Source organism: Carassius auratus, chromosome 18, assembly GCF_003368295.1.
Source record: "Carassius auratus strain Wakin chromosome 18, ASM336829v1, whole genome shotgun sequence".
NCBI lineage: Eukaryota > Metazoa > Chordata > Actinopteri > Cypriniformes > Cyprinidae > Carassius > Carassius auratus.
Window position 1 is genome coordinate 11,892,890 of NC_039260.1, and position 23,350 is coordinate 11,916,239.

At 37.1% G+C, this 23,350-nt stretch overlaps 1 protein-coding gene across 1 annotated transcript in view; it reads right to left on the minus strand.

Moving 5' to 3' along the window:
• Positions 1-343: 343 nt before the first annotated feature.
• LOC113118465 (mitogen-activated protein kinase kinase kinase 10-like) overlaps positions 344-23,350 on the minus strand; it is a 35,969-nt gene continuing 12,962 nt past the window's right edge. The window contains exons 3-12 of the mRNA XM_026287671.1: positions 13,128-13,308; positions 12,898-13,046; positions 12,625-12,800; positions 11,064-11,310; positions 10,535-10,657; positions 10,122-10,257; positions 8,644-8,753; positions 8,261-8,484; positions 5,608-6,142; positions 344-1,070 (exon numbers count right to left, since the gene is read on the minus strand). Of these exons, the coding sequence (XP_026143456.1) occupies positions 655-1,070; positions 5,608-6,142; positions 8,261-8,484; positions 8,644-8,753; positions 10,122-10,257; positions 10,535-10,657; positions 11,064-11,310; positions 12,625-12,800; positions 12,898-13,046; positions 13,128-13,308 (2,297 nt within the window). The 3' untranslated portion in view covers positions 344-654. The remainder of the gene's footprint in view (positions 1,071-5,607; positions 6,143-8,260; positions 8,485-8,643; positions 8,754-10,121; positions 10,258-10,534; positions 10,658-11,063; positions 11,311-12,624; positions 12,801-12,897; positions 13,047-13,127; positions 13,309-23,350) is intronic.

The window sequence follows — 23,350 nt, forward strand, 5'->3', positions numbered from 1 at the left end:
TTTAGCTCCGCCCACACGTCACGCCTCCAGGCGCTCGTGTTTTTCCGGGAAAAATATAATAAAACTAAAGACTTTTTGGAGTTATGAAGGATGCAGTACTACTCTATAGGTACTCAAGATTAACAGGATATTGAGTGAAAACGAGCATTTCACCCCCCCTTTAAATACAGAAAGCATCGCTGAACTTTATAATGCACACACTGGAGGGGGCCAAAAAAACTCTATTTTTTTTCCCAGACCAAAAAACAGGTTGTACCCACGGAGACCATGATGAAGAAGAAGAGGCAAGAGACTGGCCCAATGATAACAGAGATACGGACAAACAAGGAAGGTCACAGACCTACAGTAGGTAAACTGGCCACTCCTGCTCACTACAGGCCACTGTTTAACCAACCGATCGCAGCCGTGATGAGGCCCATTAAACTCACTGAGAAAGAGTCATTGAGGACAGGCTGGAATAAACAAATCAAGGTAATTTATCTTTTAACCTGTCCAGAAGGTGGCTGTCTAGCTACTGCAGAGAGCAGCTTTTCCATTAGAGCTGCCAGAGGATATGGTCTGATGGATCATGGGGCAAACTGTGGGGAAAACTCTTATGACGGCCACAGAGTGCTGGTTCAGGGTGAATGAGCCCGGTCGGTGACAGAAGTCTTTCTACGAGAAATGTTGTCCGCATAGAGTGGCCTGGGGGTGTTTTCCGCACAGGGGGACGGTGTTGTCCTTACTCTGGCCTTCCATGTCCATGTCGAGAAGGCTTTGATGGACGACACCCGCTCCAGCGCTCACTCCGCTGTCACCCGAGCCCAGCGGACTGTCGCAGCTGCTACCTGGAGACGAACTGAGCGTCTGGGACAGAGATGATAGTTTCCAGGGGTCCGGTCGTGTCCGAGCCGGGGTGGGTCTGGGGCGAGGAGCGAACTCAAGGGTTTTGGGACGCTCGAGTGTGCCTGTAAGGCTGTCTGGCTCTGGCTTGGGGATGGGGATGGGAGGAGGAGGTTTGCGCCGATGGCCTGAGGGATAAACCACGGATGGGTCAGGCAGGCGTGGAATGTCAAGAGTTTCACGAGAACCTGGAGGAGAACATATGAACGACATGAAGGACTCTTCAAGTTATATTAGAATTCACAAACAAGATATTTAACCATATATCATTTTTCATCCAAAAATCGAGACAAATAAAACATTGTATTTTCTTACTGAGGCTTGCTTTTAATACCATTAAGATTTTTGGCACTCACTGTGACAATTATTTTCCATAAAGCACACTTAAAAAATATAAATATTTAAAATGTATTTACCTTGACATGAAAATAATATATAATTGCATGATTTTAAAATGATATATTCAAATATTATATATAAAAAGGTTATATAAAATATAAATATTATATACAATATTACATATACTGAAAAGCAAAAGTAGAAAAACTAAAGAAAACTATACAAAAACAAAGAAAAATATATTAATAACAATATGTGAATCAATACTGAGAATATAATTGCTAAAAAGGAAAAAAAAATTCTAATTTCTATAATATGAAACAAATCATGTATTATTTTAAATATTTTAAAAATCTACATTACAGGTGCTGGTCATATTATTAGAATATCATCAAAAAGTTGATTTATTTCACTAATTCCATTCAAAAAGTAAAAATTGTATATTATATTCATTCATTACACACAGACTGATATATTTCAAATGTTTATTTCTTTTCATTTTGATGTTTATAACTGACAACTAAGTAAAATCCCAAATTCAGTATCTCAGAAAATTAGAATATTGTGAAAAGGTTCAGTATTGAAGACACCTGGTGCCACACTCTAATCAGCTAATTAACTCAAAACACCTGCAAAGGCCTTTAAGTGGTCTCTCAGTCTAGTTCTGTAGACTACACAATCATGGGGAAGACTGCCGATTTGACAGTTGTCCAGTAGATGACCATTGACACCTTGCACAAGGAGGGCAAGACACAAAAGGTCATTGCAAAAGAGACTGGCTGTTCACAAAGCTCTGTGTCCAAGCACCATCAATAGAGAGGCGAAGGGAAGGAAAAGATGTGGTAGAAAAAAAGTGTACAAGCAATAGGGATAACCGCACCCTGGAGAGGATTGTGAAACAAAACCCATTCAAAAATGTGGGGGAGATTCACAAAGAGTGGACTGCAGTTGGAGTCAGTGCTTCAAGAACCACTACGCACAGACGTATGTAAGACATGGGTTACAGCTGTCGCATTCCTTGTGTCAAGCCACTCTTGAACAACAGACAACGTCAGAAATATCTCGCGTCAAAAAGGACAGGACTTCTGCTGAGTTGTCCAAAGTTATGTTCTCTGTAAATTTTGCATTTCGTTTGGAAATCAGGGTCCCAGAGTCTGAAGGAAGAGAAGAGAGGCACACAATACACGTTGCTTGAGGTCCAGTGTAAAGTTTCCACAGTCAGTGATGGTTTGGGGTGCCATGTCATCTGCTGGTGTTGGTCCACTGTGAGGTCCAAGGTCAACGCAGCCGTATACCAGGAAGTTTTAGAGCACTCCATGCTTCCTCCTGCTGACCAACTTTATAGAGATACAGATTTCCTTTTCCAACAGGACTTGGCACCTGCACACAGTGCCAAAGCTACCAGTACCTGGTTTAAGGACCATGGCATCCCTGTTCTTAATTGGCCAGCAAACTCGCCTGACCTTAACCCCATAGAAAATCTATGGGGTATTGTGAAGAGGAAGATGCGATATGCCAGACCCAAGAATGCAGAAGAACTGAAGGCCACTATCAGAGCAGCCTGGGCTGTCATAACACCTGAGCAGTGCCACAGACTGATCGACTCCATGCCACGCCGCATTGCTGCAGTATTTCAGACAAAAGGAGCCCCGACTAAGTATTGAGTGCTGTACATGATCAAACTTTTTAGTTGGCCAAGATTTCTAAAAATCCTTTCTTTGTATTGGTTTTAAGCAGAGATGTATAGTAACGAAGTAGAACTACTTCACTACTGTACTTAAGTACTAAAAGGCGGTATCTGTACTTTACTAGAGTATTATTTTTTTCTCCTACTTCCACTTTTACTTCAGTACATGTTTTTGCTGAGTTTAATACTTTTACTCCGATATTTCTTTTTATGTGCTGCATCGTTACTCGTTACAATTATAAAAATGTTACGAATAATTCCATTACAAACCCACATTACCACTGCCAGAACTGTAGATGGCAGGTTTGATGAAGCTGGCACATCATTGGGCGAATCACGGAGACTGCGTCCGTGCGAATGTCGTGTGCAGTGGAAAGGCGGCTTTAAAATTAACCACAGCATTAACAACGACCTTGAAATAAGAGCGCGAGGATTATCTGATAATCAGATGCATGAAAGTAGCGTTTGTTTCATTAGCAAACAGACATCTGGCGCGTTTTCTCTCAGAATCATTCGCTGATGGAGAGGAAAAGTTAAATAGAGATGAAGACGTTTTCACACTGAAAGAGAAGCGATCTCGCTCTCATAGACGTGCCAGGCTATATCTGCAGCTTAACTGAATAAAAGCCTAGTATATAAAACAATCATAAAATTGCCATTAGGAAAAAAATATTGATTACAAATGATTGATTACTGTCCTGCAGTGTATTTGATTTATTACAGCTAATTAAAAGTAATTAAAAAAGAGGATAATTCCTTGTTAAAAAAAAAAAAAAAATAATAAAAAAATAATAATAATAATATTTGTTGTTATTATTATTATTATATAGGCTAAATACATAAAATTAATGTATTTGACATTTCTGTCACTTCTGAAATTATGGCTACGCCCCTGGTGTGACAAAATGTTAGCTTATACATAATACTCTTTAAGCTCTTTTTTAAAAACTTGGCTTACATAAATTTTTACGTATGCCATGTCGCATCATTAAACTAGCATTTAACAAAGCATTTTTTTTTTTTTTTAACCTATGGTTCTCTAACCATAAATGCAACTGTAATTTGCCCCCTGACTAAGCATTTAAAGAATTTAGTAGAAGCATTTAAATAATCCCGTGAATGCACTTAAAGAATGCAGAATCGAATCGAATTTAATTGTGAATCTAATCGAATTTAATCGTTCTAAATTTGCAAAAATCGTTCTTGAATCGAATCAAAAACCTATGAATCGTAATCGAATCGAATCGCTGCCTTACCAAAGATTCACACACTTAAAACGATTCAGTTCGATTTGGTGAACTGTTTCAAAAAGATCCGGTTACATCGATTGATTCGTTTGCGAACCGGATATCACAAACTGCTTTGTTTTTAACTGTCTTACAACAGAAACGGAAGAGAAGACAATGCCGAATAAAGTCGTAGTTTTTGCTATTTTTGGATGCTTCAATTCTAACTTCAATTCTAAGTAGTCACATGGACTACTTTGATGATGTTTTTCTTACCTTTCTGAACATGGACAGTATACCGTACACACAGCTTCAATGGAGGGACTGAGAGCTCTCGGACTAAATCTAAAATATCTTAAACTCTGTTCCAAAAATTAACAGAGGTCTTATGGGTTTGAAACAACACGAGGGTAAGTTATTAAAGACACAATTTAGCAAATTGGGCGAACTAACCCTGTAACCGTTTTTGTTTACAAAAAGTTAGTCAAAGGAATTGTGATTGTCCTTTAGGTTAATCATTTGAAATAGTAAAAACAATGTTCAAACTTTTGACTACTTTCTTTAATATGCATAACACAATACTTGTGCTTTTACTTTCAGTACATGAGTAGTAAATTTTAAAATAGACTACTTGCAATACTTAAGTACAAAAAATGTTGAATACTTTAGTACTTCTACTTAAGTGTGGTGCTTAAAGAGCACTTCAACTTCTACTCAAGTCACTTTTTTGATAGAGCACTTGTACTTTTACTCAAGTATGGGTCTCTAGTACTTTATACATCTCTGGTTTTAAGTAATATTCTAATTTCCTGAGATACTGAATTTGGGATTTTCCATAGATGTCAGTTATAATCATCAAAATTAAAGAAATAAACATTTGAAATATATCAGTCTGTGTGTAATGAATGAATATAATATACAAGTTTCACTTTTTGAATGGAATTAGTGAAATAAACTTTTGATGATATTCTAATTATATGACCAGCACCTGTATGTTTTATACACACACACACACACACACACACACACACATATATACACACACACACACACACACATATATATATAAAACACAATAAAATACTGTAATACAGTAACGGCAATCACTACTGAGCATACAAAAATACAGAAAGTTAGGACAAATATTACTTGTTATGCTATCTAAAAGTAATAAAAAAATATATTTTAAAAATAATAATAATAATCTTACTGATATTCATGAGAATTCATGAAATAAATCCTAGTGGTTCTAAAATATTGTCTTTTATGCTGTTGTGACATTTACTAAATTACCTTTAAAAGCAGAGCAAAAATAAATAAATAATTTTTTTTTTGTGAAGTACTTACATATCATGGAAGTATCATGGAGACATTACAGTTAAATATGTAATCATACAAGTTACGATTAAATATAAGATTATGATAATGTAAATGTTTCAACAGAGATATACACAATCCCAAACAACTTTTCACCTGTATATGGTGTAATGGTTGGGGCTTGTTCGGGTGGGAAGGGCATACTCCCATCAGAGGGGGTGCGCCGATGTCCCACGACCGTCTGCGCTCGAGGACGGATGGCCCCATCAGAGGGCGTGCGACGGTGCCCGCGGTTTAACGCCATAGCTGCAGAGACATGGGTGGGTGTGAGGGACTGATTGGGCTCTCGTTTGAAGCTCTCCGCCCTCAGGTCCAGCAGAGGGTTTAAAGACAGCGCGGGAGAGACCACCGGGTGAGCACTACTAGGGGTCGAGGCAAAGTCATCAGAATCAGAGGGCAACAGGGACTTGGTGGAGTTGCAGTCAGAGAGGGAGGACAAAGAGAGGAGGGTGACGGAAGGAGACGGGTCCATGCAGGGCAGGGTGGAGTCGTGATGGCGGTTGTGGGACAGGGAGAGAGACAGTGTGCGGCTGGGTGGAGAGGTGCTGCGTCTGAATCGTCCTGTGCGCTGAAACAATCCCTCCTTCTTCTTCCTCTGCTCCTCTCTCAGGTCCTGCTCATCTTGACTCATCTTGAATAATAATATAATATAGAGCATTACATATAAAAAACAAAATGAGAATAATATTTTTAGTAGTGTGAAAAATATTTTCTTTATGCAAAATAAATATTCTATTTTGCAGTGAAATGTGAGCTGAACATGTTTATTTCTCTTCAAATAAATATCATTCTCATTATTTTAAAGAAAGAAAATATTGAACTATTTGTAGTATATAAAATGTAATTACAATATAACCCAAATAATTTGCAGTATTTAATAGTTACTTAATGATTATACATTTTGTGAAACTATTATTTATTTAAATATTAAATTACAAATATTAATTCTCTTACGTATTACAAGTAAATGTTAAATGTAACTTACTATTATAGCAACAATAAAGTATGCATAATTACACGCAAGTAAACCCTAAGCCAAACCCTAACCATATAGAAAGTAAATGTAGTTCATTAATAGGGGTGTGCCAGTTTCAGAATTGGTGATGACGGTTATGACGTGAGTCAAATGTGACGGTTCATAACATAACTTTGGGGGGGGGGGTAGCGTGTTTCATGCTAGTGGATCTGCCGTAGAGTCAATTGGTTGTTCTTGGAGATAGCAGGTTAACTCCGTGTCAGCGCGCGCTCTGATCGGTAAAGGGGCAGAGATTTCAGACCTCCGTTTATTAAGGAGATCTGTCACAAAACTCATCATCCGCGCCAATGTTTTTTGAGCAAATTTCAAAGCCGCACCCGCCCGCCATCCGCTGATTGTTTTCCGGTCTATGGACGATGCAATGCTTTGCTGATACGAGCCGCAAAAAAAAAAAAAAAAGCCATTGTCTGTTCTAGATGGATGCAGCAAAGATATTTAATGCTAATGTATGAGGCATAGGCCTACGCTGAGTTTCATTTACAATGAGATGCGCTCTAGTGCAGTGCAGTACAAGTGAACGCGGCACGCTGTTGCTTCCATGTCACGGTTATCATTGTCTGCTATATTTGCTTTTTATTTATTAAAATACATGCAATTTGTTGATGACATTTATTAACATTTATTAAAATTAAGATAAAATTTGTTCAAAACGAAATTCGTTTTTAAGAAAGGTTTTCTACAAAGCAAAATTTAATGAAGTGGTAAATATCATGTCTGACGATTTACAAAACTTCATTAAGTGGTAAAATCCATGTCTCCCGATATATTGCGCATCTTATGATCCTGTCTAAAAAATGAAAATAATTTTTGATAAAAAATGTTTGTAAAAAATATTTTAATGACACGGTTTTGGCGGTTATAGAGTTCTAATGACGGTGTTCAACTATAACCGTCGGTCTCACGGTTATATACTAACCGTCACACCCCTATTCATTAATACATAATAGGTACAGCTTAAAGGGAGAGTTCGCCCAAAATGAAAATTATTTTATTTATTACTCACCCTCATTTCATTCCAAACCTTTAAGAACATCTTCAACACAAATTAAGATATTTTTGATGAAATCAGAGAGCTCTCTGACCGTCCATAGACAGCAATGCAACTGAAATGTCCCCAGACCCAGAAACATAGCAAAATACAAAACATAGCACAAATGATTCTTCTCCTTCTTCTTCAAATAGTCTTCTGCCATTATCAAGAGCACTCTCACTAATGGCAGAAGATGATTTGGAGAAGAAGAATTGTTGAATAAAATTTGTATTTTTTTTTTTTTTTTCACACAAAAAGTATTCTTGCAGCTTTGTAAAACTGCGTTTGAACCATTGATGTCACATGGACTGTTTTAACTATGTCTGTACTACCTTTCTGGGTCTTGAACTTGTCAGATCTGTTGCGGTCTATGCAGGGTCAGAAAGCTCTCGGATTTCATCAAAAATATCTTAATTTGTGTTTCGAAGTGAAAGAAGGTCTTATGGTTTTGGAACGACATCAAGGTGAGTAATTAATAACAGATTTTTCATTTTTGGGTGAAATATCCCTTTAAAATAAAGTGTAACTGCTAGATGTATAATAATTACAAAGTAATAATCAATATTTGCAGTCTTGCTTATGATAATACATTCATTTAAAAAATTCTCAACCCTCTTATTAAACCTCTTTTCTTTTTTTCCTTACTTTTCTTTTCCACTTTCCCAGTCTTTCATAATGTGTACCTGCTGTCGTCCCAGCTGGAAGATGTCAGAGCCCAGGCCCACAGCGGCCAGTATGGAGGCACAGCCCAGCAGCAGCAGGTCACTCTTCTTCCTCTGGCTGCAGCGCCGAACTGAATCCTGTGATCCTATTCCCTGCCCTAAACCCACCTCCTCCATCGCTCCATTACTGCCCAGCTCAGGAGCCAGGCGTCCTGGGGAGCTGTCATCAAACTCACAGTGCTCCTCTACACCGAAGATAAGGGTAGTGGATTAATCATGAATAAAGAGAAACAGATCATAAACGTCCTAGTTGTTTTTATTTGATATCTGTTTGATGTTATTGTGTTGGGTCATAATGTTCAAATGAGAGGCAGGTTCATTATATGTCTAGAAGCAGGACTCACCCATTTCATTTAGGCTTGAGAATCCAGCTGTCATAGGAGCATGTTTTGGGGACTTCCCCAGATTTGGAGCACTGGAGGACCACACCTTACCTTCCCCAAGTGATTTTAACCTAAAAGGGAATCAGCTTGATCACATTTCAATTAAAAATCAAATGTAGTTATTCAAAAAGTATTATATAAATATTAATATATTATATATATATTTTGTACTTTTTAAACAAAGAATAATAACTTCTTTAACAGATGTAGCAACTGCTCATTGTTAACGCATGCAACTAAAGTTAACTAATGAGACCTTATTGAAAAGTGTTACCTATCTGTCTTAATAATTATTTTGCAGTTTAATGTTTGAAACGTGTTTCCTTTATACTTTTTTTTGTGTGGGTAATGCATGATTTTACAGTATTGAAATGTTCAGGTCTTTTTGTTATTAAACCTGTTATACTGTGTTATGTCAACACTTTTTGCAACTTTTTTCAATATCGTGTACTGGATACTGTGATAAAAGCTTTGGCAGTAATCACAACATGGAAATTTGATACAGTCACATACCTTAAGAAGCTATGTTTTTAAAATATAAATATTTTGTAATAACAATATAAACTACTGGTCAGTAATTTGGGGTCAGTAATCTTTTTTTCTTTCTTTTTTTTTAATAAAATCAATACTTTTATTCAGCAAGGATGTGTTAAATTGATAAAAAGTGATAGTAAAGAAAATATATTATTAGAATATATATTATTAGAATTTTGTTTTATTTTGAATAAATGCAGTTCTTTTTAACCTTTTATTCATCAAATATATTAGACAGCAGAACTGTTTCCAACACTCATAATAAATCAGAATATTAGAATGATTTCTAAAGGATCATGTGATAGACTGGATGTTACATGTGACACTGAAGGCTGGAGTAATGATGCTGAAAATACAGCTTTGCATCACAGGAATAAATTATTTTTTAAAAGTATATTCGAATAGAAATATTATTTTAAATTGTAATAATATTTCACAATATTACTGTTTTTTCTGTATTTTTGATCAAATAAACGCAGGCTTGATGAGCAGAAGAAACTTCTTTCAAAAACATAAAAAATAGTAATGTTTCCAAACTTTTGGTCTGTACTGTATATATATATATATATATATATATATATATATATATATATATATATATACATATACATATATATATATATATATATATATATATATATATATATATATATATATATATATACACAAATATATATATATATATATATATATATATATATATATATATACACAAATATACATATATATATATATATATATATATATATATATATATATATATATTCACATTTTGGCACAAAAACATTAATACAACAATAATAATTAATTATTAAAAAGCATTATAAGGGGAGATATACAGCAATTAAACAAATAAGTGAAGTAAATAAATACAAAAATAACTAGCTTTATAAAGAAAGGTCTACCTGTCCTCTCCACCGACTCTCTCGCGCTGATGTGTGGAGCTGGGGCCCCATGTTCGGCCCTTCTTCTTGGTCCCTAGGTCTTCTTTCTTACACACTGCAGTCCGGCCCCACGTCTTCCTTCCATCACTGGGTGTCACTAGACCACACAGCAAATGTTCAATTTTATCTTTGTTTTTGCATACTACATATTGCAGCCTAACTCAGCATAAAGTATGGATTGCATAGAAACACAAGTATGTAAGCTAAGACAGTCTCAATGCACTTCACAGACACATTCAACTCTTTTAAGTGGTATTGATTCACATGTCAATGTAGGCGTACATCAATATGTAATAAGCTACCCGAGTAATGCACTCCGGTCTTCATTTATTCTCCTATATGAAACCCAAACATTCACACATTGATTGGCTTACGGCGAATGGCTCTGAGGCGAGGAATGACCCCTGGGCTGGCTGGAGGAGTGGTGCTTTCACTGCCCTGACCTTTCCTCTTGTCCACGCTGGGCGATGCTTGCACCGTGATCTTATGTTCAAACCCTAAAACAGACAGATGCTGTCAGGGACACATATAATGAAATAGACTTTAAGGAGATATTGGCTGGACTCTTCAGATTTCGGTTTGTTTTCATACCCTTGTATGATAAAACAATCTACTGGACAATAACACTAATTTGATTAGACGGGGAAAAAAATCATTTTATTCTAAATGTACATAATGTTCAAAAGGTTGGAATAATTCAAATTATACTAAAGAAGTCTCTTATGCTCAGCATGGCTCCAATTATTTGATAAAGGAACCAAAAATGTTGTGAAATATTATTATACTTTAAAATAACTTTACATATTATACGTTACATATAAATGCAGCCTCAAAAGAGCAGCACTAAACAAAAGTAATTATTCCAAACTTCTGAAGGGTAGTGTATGTTCCCATTTCACCCACCAGATGGCAGACTAATGGAGTTGCTGTCTCTGCCAAGTTTGAGCAGTCTGCTCTTTTTGAAGTGGCCTTTGCGTTTTTTCACGTGTGGTTTCTCTTGATACATCTGATGGATGATGATGTTGAGCTCTCTCTCCACGATGTCGATCTCTCTCTCGGCTAACTCCTGCTCACGCCTCCTCAGGTGCTCCTCTTGCTCCCTCTGCTCCTCAGCTGCCCGCGCCAGAGCTTCCTCCCAGGATCGCAACTCCTAATGAACAAGCGATTATTTAGAAAGCTGATCCACTGAGCCTACAAGTTATTGCTTATAATATTGTTGCTAGTGTAATTTCCCTAAGCGTAGCTGATTTGATTTTCCCACGCATTTGCTGCCTGTTGTATATTGGTTCGCAACACTTGTGTGTAAACATACACTGTAGCTTTTTCCGCCTAATCTGTATCTTTACTAGGTCCTACATTTATAAAATATATATCTGTAAATTTAAAATACCATCTAAATGTCTGGAGTTACTACGTTTTTTTTTCCCCCAGCAACTTTTATTCAACAATGACACGTTAAATTGATCAAAGGGTGAGAGTAAAAACGTTTACATTGTTTAAAAAATGTCCTCAGATTTTAGATAAACTTTCTATTCATCAAAGAATACTGCGAAAAACAAAGCACGGTTTCTACAAAAATATTAAGCAGTGTTTTAAATGTTGATAATAAGAGCATTACATTGAGCAACAAATTAGCATTTTAGAATGATTTCTGAAACCATGCTGACAAAACAAAAAGTTTCATTATTACATTTCCAACAGTTAAAGTTTAATAAAAAAACAAAAAGTCATAATATTTTGAAAATATTACGGGTATTACTGTATTTTGATCAAATAAATAAAGCCTTTTCTGAAAATGGGAGAAAACATTAAACGTCCTACCAACCCCAAACATTGTACTATATAAAACAATTATTTATTTGAATTTATTTTATACAACCCCCCCCCCCCAAGATAATTTTTTTTGTAACTACAGACTACGTTGACGAGAGTGAATATTTCTCAGTGGCAAAAGCGATAGATGTGTACAGCAATATATTGTGAGAGGTACGTGTGTTACTGTGTCCCATACGACTCAAAATAATAAACCACAAAGTTAACAAAACAATGCACTCCACTGTGTTGAGCAAGCGCTTCTCTGCTGTCTTCACGAGCTACCAGAAACTTCCTATTTCCCATTCATGAAGTCGTGATTACGAGCTTGTTGCATTCTTTTCTGATGCTTAGTCTAAATAATTTGATCAAGAGCACCCCCTCCTGTGACCCATGATTTGTCTGTATGTGTATTCAGACCCGGTAAGCCACAAACTTTCATAATAATAAAAAATATGCGTTAACGCACGATAAAATATGCGATAATAACGTGTTAACTTGCCCAGCCCTAATATATATATATATATATATATATATATATATATATATATATACATTTTTTATATTTCAGAAGTTCACCACTTGCACTCGTACTTTCTATTTGAGTTGTAGTAAATAAAACAAATATCAGTTCAATGGTCCTTCTCTTAACCTTCTCTTTTGCTCTCAATTCATCAAACATCTGCTGGATCTCCAGCCTCCAGTCTTCCTGCAGGGAATGGAAAGACTCGAGCGGCATCTGAAACATGGCAGATTGCTCAATGTCCACCAGCCTTTTCAAGATACTTCCAAAGGAAGGACGCCCATGTGGGTTAGGACACCAACACTCTGCAGAGAGAGAGACATAAATAATGATGCTATGAAATAAAGAGTGGAGTATCTCAAAGGTAAGTGTTTCATGTGGTTGAACACCATCTGTTCTTACCTCCCAGCAGCTGTGCAAAGGCCTCAGGGCAGGTGGAGGGGATGGGAAGTGTCAACTTGTTCATGGCAACTCCATAGGCCACAGCCAAAGCATCGATTTCACGGTATGGTACCTCACCAGTCAGCAGCTCCCAGAGTAACACTCCAAAACTGACACGAAAAAGACCACAGTCAGCCACAAAACCTCTAGCTAGGCCGCAAAAGACAGTCCAGAGGAGGACGGAAGCTCACCTCCACACATCGCTGCTTTTGGAGAACAGGGACAGCTTGATGACCTCTGGAGCCATCCAGGCATACGTGCCCGCTGCGCTCATCTTCGTGGTGCGATGCCATTCCCGAGCAAGCCCAAAGTCTGTGATCTTCAGAGTCTTCCCGCTCAGGTCGTCTCTCTCCACAGGCTCCAGAATCAGAACTGAGGGATGAGTGAAACGAAGAACAGAGAAAAGTGAAACCAAAGTAGGTTGGAGATAAACGGAGCGTATTTTGGCTCTTTGTTGATATTTCTGTATAATGAATAGAGGAAACAATACCAATTTCTTCCAAGAAATATCCAGTAATTGGTCTCGGCGGTGCTCATTAGAAGTAAAACCAGATTATTTGCTTCACACAAAGATGGCAAACAATATCCTTGATTTGCACTTAAGATAAAACTCAAGTGCAAATGTTTAACACACGTTTGAGTCATATGACAATGACACAATGTGAGAACCAGTGCAGTACTTATGTACACAAGAACAAAACTGCATCCACAGATCATCTTAGATCAGAATATCAATTCATTTTAGCCTTTATAATATTAACTCTTCCTTTTTCTTTTCCACATTCCCATTCTCATATTATAAATGAATTTGTATTGCAACTTATTTTACTCTACCGTCTGTGACATATTTCTAAATGAAACTGGATGTTTAACAGGAACTAAATCTATAGCGCGATTTGATGCATCAATTGAATTATGAAAAGTGTTTATTTTTTAGTTTTTTTTGGAAGTGCTCCTACACCCATATTTTAGTACTGATCAATCATAAAACTGATTTAAGTAATGTTAAGAATAAAATAAAACGGACAAATGAAAAAAATCATAAGATTTGACAATTTAACGTGACATAATCATAATACATCATCATAACGCATTAATTATGCATGGCACAAGCAGTTAAAATATTGTTGCCATTTATGTGCTCATAATTTAAAAGGCCGATTAATTAAAAGACCGACATTAAAATTAAATTAAACATTTTTAGAATAGCTGTACATAAATATTTTAAGCAAAACAATTGTGATTATTTCTGAGAACTTTTTACCTGCATGCAGACAGCCTACATTAGGGTGCAGTACAAATATTTGGAGCGTCCCTTATTTTCTTAAAGAATAAACACTTGTTTTCTAGAAGAATAAACAAAATTTTTTAAAGAATAAAAAATAAATAATCACAATTGTCCTATTAGACTATTTTAGGCATTTCATATTGGTCATATTTCTCTTTGTTGTAATAAGCACTTATCACTGTAGGTATAGTAGTGGGAGTAGCTCATGTCTGGTCTCTTCAATAGATTCACTCATAAAATACCTACAAGGCGCTTCAACATCTCCATTTATTTATTATCACAATTTATTTACTACTTATGTTAACCACTTATCAGTATTAATGTTATGTTATATTATAGTAAACTTTAGAAAAATCAACATTTTCAGCTATCATTCCATACCAGAAGACATCAATTCATGCCATAGAGATGGATTCGATTTCTAAAAATATATTTTTTTATCTAATTAAAGTCATACAGAGACTTCTTGACTTACAGAGTGAGTTGAAGTTGTATTAAATATTTATCAGCCAGTAGTATGTATGCAGGCAACACAGAACCCCAAAGAGAAACAAGATCTCTTAAACACACACACACACTTTTTTTGTGTATAATGGTTTTTATACTGTAGAAACCGTATATTCTATGGCCCTACACCTAACTCTACACCTAACCCTAACCCTCACAGGAAACTTTGTGCATTTTTCTTTTTACTTTTTACTAATTCTGTATGATTTATAAGCGTTTTGAAAAATGAGGACATGGGTTATGTCCTCATAAGTCACCCTCTCCTTGTAATACCTGTGTCATACCCATGTCATTATACAGAGTTGTGTCCTGAAATGTCACAAAAACAAGAGCACACACACACACTCTCTCTCTCTCTCTCTCTCTCTCTCTCTCTTCCACATAACTGAGGTAAAGTGCAAACTCATCTATACACAACACAAACTTACCTTTACAACACAAGCAAGACACATGACCAGCTCTAACTAACCTATACACACATACTCATAACAGGCACAAGTAAACTGCATGTGGACAACAGTGTCAATATTTCATAGAAGTGGCAATAAATGATCCTGGCATTGTTATTCATTGAGTTCAGATCTATGTTTCCTTGTTCACTGAAACTACACACTTGGTTTATTAGAGAAAGAATTATAGAAGTCAATAGGTACATAAGATGAAAAAAGGTTAGGAAACACTAGTCGCGCCACATGAGATTATACAGTTGCCATAAAGACTTAAAAGAGCTCAGCTTAGTTCAGTTTAGTTTAGTTCACATTTACAAACATGAGTCACGCCAGATAGAATAAACCATTAATACAATGTGGACTATAGCCTTATTTACAGTACTATATGTCATATGCGTGTGCGTGTTACATTTATATATAAATATCTGAGTGTGTACTGTATGAGAGAGTGATGCGAGTGTGTGGTGCCCTTTTCTTTCCCTCATCCCTGTATTTCCTGCTGTTTTTCCTTGTGCGGGCAGGCTATGGAAATGTTTGGAGTGTCAATAGTCAGCTGGACTGGTTTGAGTGGGGTGGGGACGGCTGGAGTGCAGCCTGCTCTACCATTATCACCACACATATGCAAACGGGAGCAGAGAGAGAGAGAGAGAGAGACAGGAAGAGAAAACAGCTGAGTTTCTGTTTGACCAGCACATCACAAGCTCAGGTTGAACAGGTGCAAGCTTTCTCTCTTTCCCTCCAGAGTATGACATTCATTAGATATCCTAATACATTAAAAACTATTGTGTTAATACTATATAATATGAAATGTAGATAATTAGGTAACTAGATGCACGTTCTTTGTACAACTAGATGTTTTGTCAATGAAAATAAATTATGATCAGTTTTTATAATGATCCTATACTTGTTTTTTTTTAATTAAATAACAAACTACATACAAATTGCACAACGGATTACATTTAGCATTGCCTATATGCATTTACAATATATAGATAACAGAACATGGGATCATATTATTTGTTAATCTATAATTTTATTTTATCTTTCCCTATGTGCATTTGTGTGAGTATTTGTTTCTACCCCTGGTGTGACGGGAGATTAGGAGATGGCTGCTCACAATGTTAATAAGGCATTGTTATATGCCTGTCTTAGTGGCCATGTCACCAGAGGGTTGTGAGGGGGTGAATGTGTGTGTGCATGTCACGGAGAAAGAATATATAGACTGTGTGAATATATGTTTGGAGAGAGAAGGGGAAAAAAACGTATTCGTTGAACATGTCTGAGGTTGAATAAGCGAGGGTGTGTCAGTGATGGTGAATGTGTGTGTGTTTGTGTGTGTACACTGCATATATGCGCATGTTTGTTCCAATTAACTTCTGTTGTGGTTCTTCACTAAAGGCTACTGCCGGACATTCAGGGCATGCATGGAAGTGTATGTTTATGTGTTGGGATGATATATGAGAGGACAGTCACACAGGTTTTACAACTCGTAACAGTCTAACATCAAACACTCTCAACCACAGGACATCAATCATTAACTCCCATTCATAACATTGATATTTACACTTCATTCACAGTCTGTGTATCAAATTAATTGAGAGATCCCTTAAAATACAGGTGCTTCTCAATTAATTAGAATGTCATGGAAAAGTTCATTTATTTCAGTAATTCAACTTAAATTGTGAAACTTGTGTATTAAATAAATTAAATGTACACAGACTGAAGTAGTTTAAGTCTTTGGTTCTTTTAATTTTGATGATTTGGCTCACATTTAATAAAAACCCACTAATTCAACAATCTCAACAAATTAGAATACTTCATAAGACCAATAATAATAATAAAAAAATAGTGAATTTTTGACCTTTTGGAAAGTATTTTCATTTACTGTACATGTACTCAATACTTGGTAGGGTCTCCTGTTGCTTTAATTACTGCCTCAATTTGGCGTGACGTGGAGGTGATCAGTTTGTGGCACTGCTGAGGTGGATGTTTGCTGGCCAGTCAAGCACACAAACACCATGATCATTTAACCAACTTTTGGTGCTTTTGGCAATGTGGGCAGGTGCCAAATCCTGCTGGAAAGTGAAATCAGCATTTTCAAAAAGCTGGTCAGCAGAAGGAAGCATGAAGTGCTCTAAAAAATTTTGGTAAACGGGTACAGTGACTTTGGTTTCCAAAAAACACATGGAACAAACACCAGCAAATGACATTGCACCCCAAATCATCACAGACTGTGGAAACTTATCACTGGATTTCAAGCAACTTGGGCTATGAGCTTCTCAACCCTTCCTCCAGACTCTAGGACCTTGGTTTCCAAATGAAATACAAAACTTGCTCCCATCTGAAAAGAGGACTTTGGACCACTGAGCAACAGTCCAGTTCTTCTCTTTAGCCCAGGTAAGACGCCTCTGACGTTGTCTGTGGTTCAGCAAATTTCTTGACACATCTGTGTGTGGTGGCTCTTGATGCCTTGACCCCAGCCTCAGTCCATTCCTTGTGAAGTTCACTCAATTTTTTTTATTGATTTTGCTTGACAATCCTCATAAGGCTGTGGTTCTCTCGATTGATTGTGCATCGTTTTTGTCTCCACAGTTTCCTTCCACTCAACTTTCTGTTAACATGCTTGGAAACAGCACTCTGTGAACAGCTAGCTTCTTTGGCAATGAATGTTTGTGGCTCCTTGTGAAGCGTGTCAATGATTGTCTTGTGGGCAACTTTCAGATCAGCAGTCTTCCCCATGATTGTGTAGCCTAGTGAACCAAACTGAGAGGCCATTTTGAAGGCTCAGGAAACCTTTGCAGGTGTTTTGAGTTGATCAGCTGACTGGCATGTCACTATATTCTTATTTGTTGAGATCTTGAATTGGTAGGTTTTTGTTAAATGTGAGCCAAATCATCACAATTAAAAGAACCAAAGACTTAAACTACTTCAGTCTGTGTGCATTGAATTGATTTAATACCCGAGTTTAACAATTTGAGTTGAATTATTGAAATAAATGAAAAAAACTTTTTCACGACATCTTAATGTATTGAGAAGCACCTGTATATAGATCTCCATTTGCAGCTACTTTAAACTAAGCCTGATCATAAGAAAAAGTGCTATGTGTCAGAGCACAAACATCTGCATTCTGCAACCCATGTTTAACTGTTTGTCATTACAACAAGCAATTTGACCCTTGACCCTTCATGATCTGATTGGAGACTAGACCATTTGTCTCTTCGGCAATCCATGAGAACGGCACATCATCGAGTCTTCACACAGCAGTTTAAAGTCAAGAGGGTGATAAAATTTTTGAACAGTCATTATTTATAATTAAGCAATAAAGAAGTTGTGTTATTGTGCTAATAGCTTTTACTTTAGCCTTTTGTAATATCTGTTAAATCACACAATCGTGACACAATCCAAGAAAGAGACATGCTGTCTCTGAAACACATTCTCTCACCCACACAGCGCTGTCCTCTTTGTCTCCCTATGGCTCACTGGAAAGGTCTGTGTCTCAATCAATCGCTGAGTCGCCCACTCTTTCATATCTTCTAATCTGAAAGCATGAATTCCCCCCTTAGTGCATTATATATGGCACACTCAGTAGTGAGCACGAAGGGTGAAATGAAACTGTCCCCTGAAGGCAGGAATAGCTGGTGCTGTGGCTGAATCAGGTCCCTTGTTCCCCCCGCTTCCCACCCCCCAATTTTACCTGCCGCTTCAGCCCAGATACGCAACACTACACTGCTGAGAGAGATTTTTTACAGTCCCGCATGCTGACATAGCAGTTTGAATCCTTCGTTTTGTATTTCTCAGTGGTTCCTATTTTCAGGCCTGCATCTATAGAGAAAAGGGGTAGGCAATGTATCAGATATTTGGAATTATTCTGCTGGTGATGTAAAACATTATGAATATTACAATCAGGCATTCTTGCACTTTTTTATTTTGGCTATTAAACAATGCTGACAAGGCCCAGAAAGGTAGTAAGGACATTAAAATAGTACATCAGTGGTTCAACAGTAATTTTATAAAGCTACGGAAAAAAAAAAAATATCAACAATTTCTTCTCTTCTGTGTCAGTTTTGTGGCATTTATAATCAAAATGTTATAGTGTTGTATGTAGTCAAATATATGCAAAACCATGTTGTAACATTGCTGCATAACAATGAACATTAATGAATATTCTCGCATGTGTTTAGGTGAAAAATGTGTAGAAAATACTGATCATTTTAACTAGATCCAGTGTTTTAATTTTCACATTAAACATTTAAATCTTATTGGGTACAATGGCTGTTTGGTTGCAATAATGGATTTATGGTAAAATAAAGAAAAGAAACATAACTCCACATAATTAATAGGTATTAAAGGTACTATATCAACCACCCCAACACAGAAGGTCTATATATTTAGCTTTGAAAAAAAATATATCTCCTGAAAACGTGTATATATTTCTAAACTGATAGCTTTCTTATCTAGTTGGTTTAAGCATATTACCATACACAGCCATCAAAGCAGAATTTCACTGAAAAGGTTATTGACTAAGAGCGCTGTTGGCAAGCATGGCTATGGACCAATCAGCAGAGGCATGACTAGCTAGGCGGGGATTTTTTGGACCAATCAGTGAGTGTGGCCCCCTTCCCCTCCCTATCCTCAGCAGTCTCTGGGAGACTGCGTTTCCTCTTTATCACTGTGCCCTACAGACAATCCCTCTCTCTCTCTCTCGTTCTCTCCATCTCTCTCTCGCCCTGCCTACCTCTCTCCATTCCTGTATGAATCAGATTCCTACTGTTGCCTGCTGAGGCATCCATTCTTACACTCAACTAAAGGGGGAAAGAGAAAGAGAGACGGATGATAATGGGAATGGTTGAACAGAGTCTAAAGGAAAGACGCATGGACAAGAGGAATTGGGGCATATCATCAGTGTGTGTGTGTGTTTGTATAAGTATGTATTTGTATTCTTGTGCTTGTGGCTTTGTGTGCTTTATATGTGGGTGTGCTAAACATAGGGAGTGACGTGGATATTTCAGGCAGCAAGTGGCATCAGAATAAGGCAGCAGAAGAAAGAAAAGAGAGAGGTTGAATTATATAAACACAAAAGAAGGACTAAAGAAGAGCTATATATGGAAGTCTGTTTGGGCTTATAATGTCTAATGAGCCACTCATCATACTGATGGTCCCCATTCATTTCATAAAGCCATGTTTAGAGTGCTCTTTTGGTGTAGCTTCAATGTGTTTCATGTGGCTATTTTGTATCTTTCGTGAATCATAGCCAAAATGGCAAATCTTAAAATTAGAGATCATAAATACAAACAGGGAGGAGAATGATCTCTACTATGAGTCAGAAACATACCGCATACCCAGTGTAGGCCGATTCCTGAACGAATAACTCAAATGAGTTGGTTCTTTTTAGTAAATCAGAAACATAAAATACAACCAATGTAGTCGGATTCCCAAATGAATGACTCTAGTTGGTTCTTTTTGTGGAAAAACAAAACAAAAGAAAGAAAGAAACAAACAAACAAAAACATACGGAGCCAAGTTCTGTAGTTTTGTTTGAATCCTGAATAAAGGAGTTGGTTCTTTTGAATCAAAAACATAAAATGCCAACATTGTAGTCCAATTCCCAACTGAATCATTCTAATGATTCAGCTATTTTTAGCGAACCAACACAACCAGTGTAGTCTGATTCCCAACAAGTTCCCCCAATAATTGTTTCTTTTTAGTGAAACAAACAATTTTATAAATTACATTCAAATTAAAGTAAACTGAATGATGATTTTTTTTTTCTTTTAGTTTAGTTTGTTTTTAGCATAATAGTTAAGTCCATTTGTTAGACAGTATTTATGCCACTTCTATAAAGATATCATCAAAAGTTTTGTCTATGACGCTTTGTTTATAGAACTGTTAAAGAATCAGAATCGATAAGAGGATTGACATAACTTCCCCATTCCCATTCCTAGCAAAGTGCTCACTAACAGGCGAAAAAGAGTCTAGGAGAGTGTTTTTGGTTTACAAAGACCTCGTGTCACTGATACCTTTAGTTGGCTGCAGAAGCAACACCAATGGCTCATTGAGCTTTAATCAGTTCCAGCATGGCACAATGCTGCCCTCCAGGACAGATATCACTATGGCTTCTGCGTGGTGTCTTTCAGACATTAGATGCTGCTGCTTTGTTGCCTGTGCTTTTAAAAAGTCCTTGAGGTTCCGCATTCTCATTTAGAGTCAAATTTCTGCCTCTATTCAAAGTTCAATAATAGACTGCTTATAATGTCAATAGATAACAACGTAATTAGAACTTGTGCTGCATTGATGATGGCCTTGTTCTCTAGACATACGTTGAATCTTTTTTAGGGACATTTGGAATGCAAACACCAGCCGGGAACTGCATTAAAATTTGCCTGTATAGGGACGAGAGAACTGCAGTTGAACTCTGGAACAGAGCCATTCCTTCTTTTCCGTTCTTTTATCCTCTCCAAACACTTTTGTTCAACTTCATTTTATCTTCACATATGAATAGTTTATTTCAGGTAAAACAAAGTATTTGAATTGGTACTGACATTCTCTTCAGCTTGTAGCATTTAATGAGTTTTTGCAATAGGACACCAGTGGTGTCAACTGCATGGCCTTCCTCTCAGGGTTAAATGTACCTGTGGACGCCAGCTTTTCCTTGTGTCAGCTGCGCTGCTGTCAGGCCTATTTGAGGTAAATGTTACCTGAGGCACATGCAAAGAGACACTCCATGACACAAGCAGCACCTGACAGTCAGCAAAGCACCTGCCTGCCAGAGCTGCTCCACTTGTGTGTTGTCACACTTGCAAGGAACCCTTTTTGTTAACTCTCCTTAAATAATTAAAGCACTCTATTAAACTCAAAAATTACACACCATCTGAATATTTAGGATTTTTTTGGAATCTAACAAACATATTTACCTTCAAGGTTAAGTATGTTATTGCTGCACTAAACATTAGTGAACTTACAAAACTGAATTACAAAACAAATTAAGGATTGTAGACTCGGAAGTAAACGCTCGCTGCTATGATTGGCTAATAGTTGTGTATATATGGACGCTGCTGTGATTAAGGTAAAAATTTTAGGCCCCTTAGTGCCAGTTGTGCATTGTTTAAATGCCACGGCCTACCTGAGCATTGTTTCTGACCATGCCCATCCCTTTATGACCACTGTGTACCCATCCTCTGATGGCTACTTCCAGCAGGATAATGCACCATGTCATGAATCACCATGAATCATTTCAAATTGGTTTCTTGAACATGACAATGAGTTCACTGTACTAAAATGCCCCCTACAGTCACCAGATCTCAACCCAATAGAGCATCTTTGGGATGTGGTGGACCGGGACAGGAGCTTCGTGCCCTGGATGTGCATCCCACAAATGCCCATCTATCCTGTCAATATGGGCCAACATTTCTAAAGAATGCTTTCAGCACCTTGTTGAATCAATGCCACGGTGAATTAAGGCAGTTCTGAAGGCGAAAGGGGGTCAAACACAGTAATAGTATGGTGTTCCTAATAATCCTTTAGGTGAGTGTATATATATATATATATATATATATATATATATATATATATCAGCATTTCATAAAATATTTCTTAGAAAAAGGAAATAAATTGAGCCTGTTTTACCATAATTCACACAACTACAATTTGAGATGAATTCACTCTACACTCTCCAAGATAATAAACTATTTTACCTCAAGGGACTGGTTTAGTAAAACATTTCAGCTATGTAATGATCTGTTTACAGGACACTCTAATACAACCTGTTCTAGGGAGGCTCTGCCTTGCTCCCGTCTGCCTTGCTTTCAGTGCTCCAACAATACTCCTCTGACTTCTGTGGCACTATAGAAGAGCAGACCACCGATGGGCATTGTGCCCACTTGGCCATGCCAGTGCGTTCTGTGTACAGAGTTATAGTGGCTGCCTGTGTTGTCAGATTTGCATGTGTTGTTCAGTGTGCATAGCGATGGTATGTGGAATATAACACTACACACTAGTCTGTGTCCTTCCCACCATATCCATGACGTGCTCTATTATTTGTCATGTGGTGGACATGGATGTATGGTCTGTGTTTGCTGTACCATAGTAACACCAGTAAACACTTCTGTAAGTGTAAATGTGTGTATATTAGCTGTGTGGACAGGTCTTGCTTATTGACTCTATGGTGCTGCAG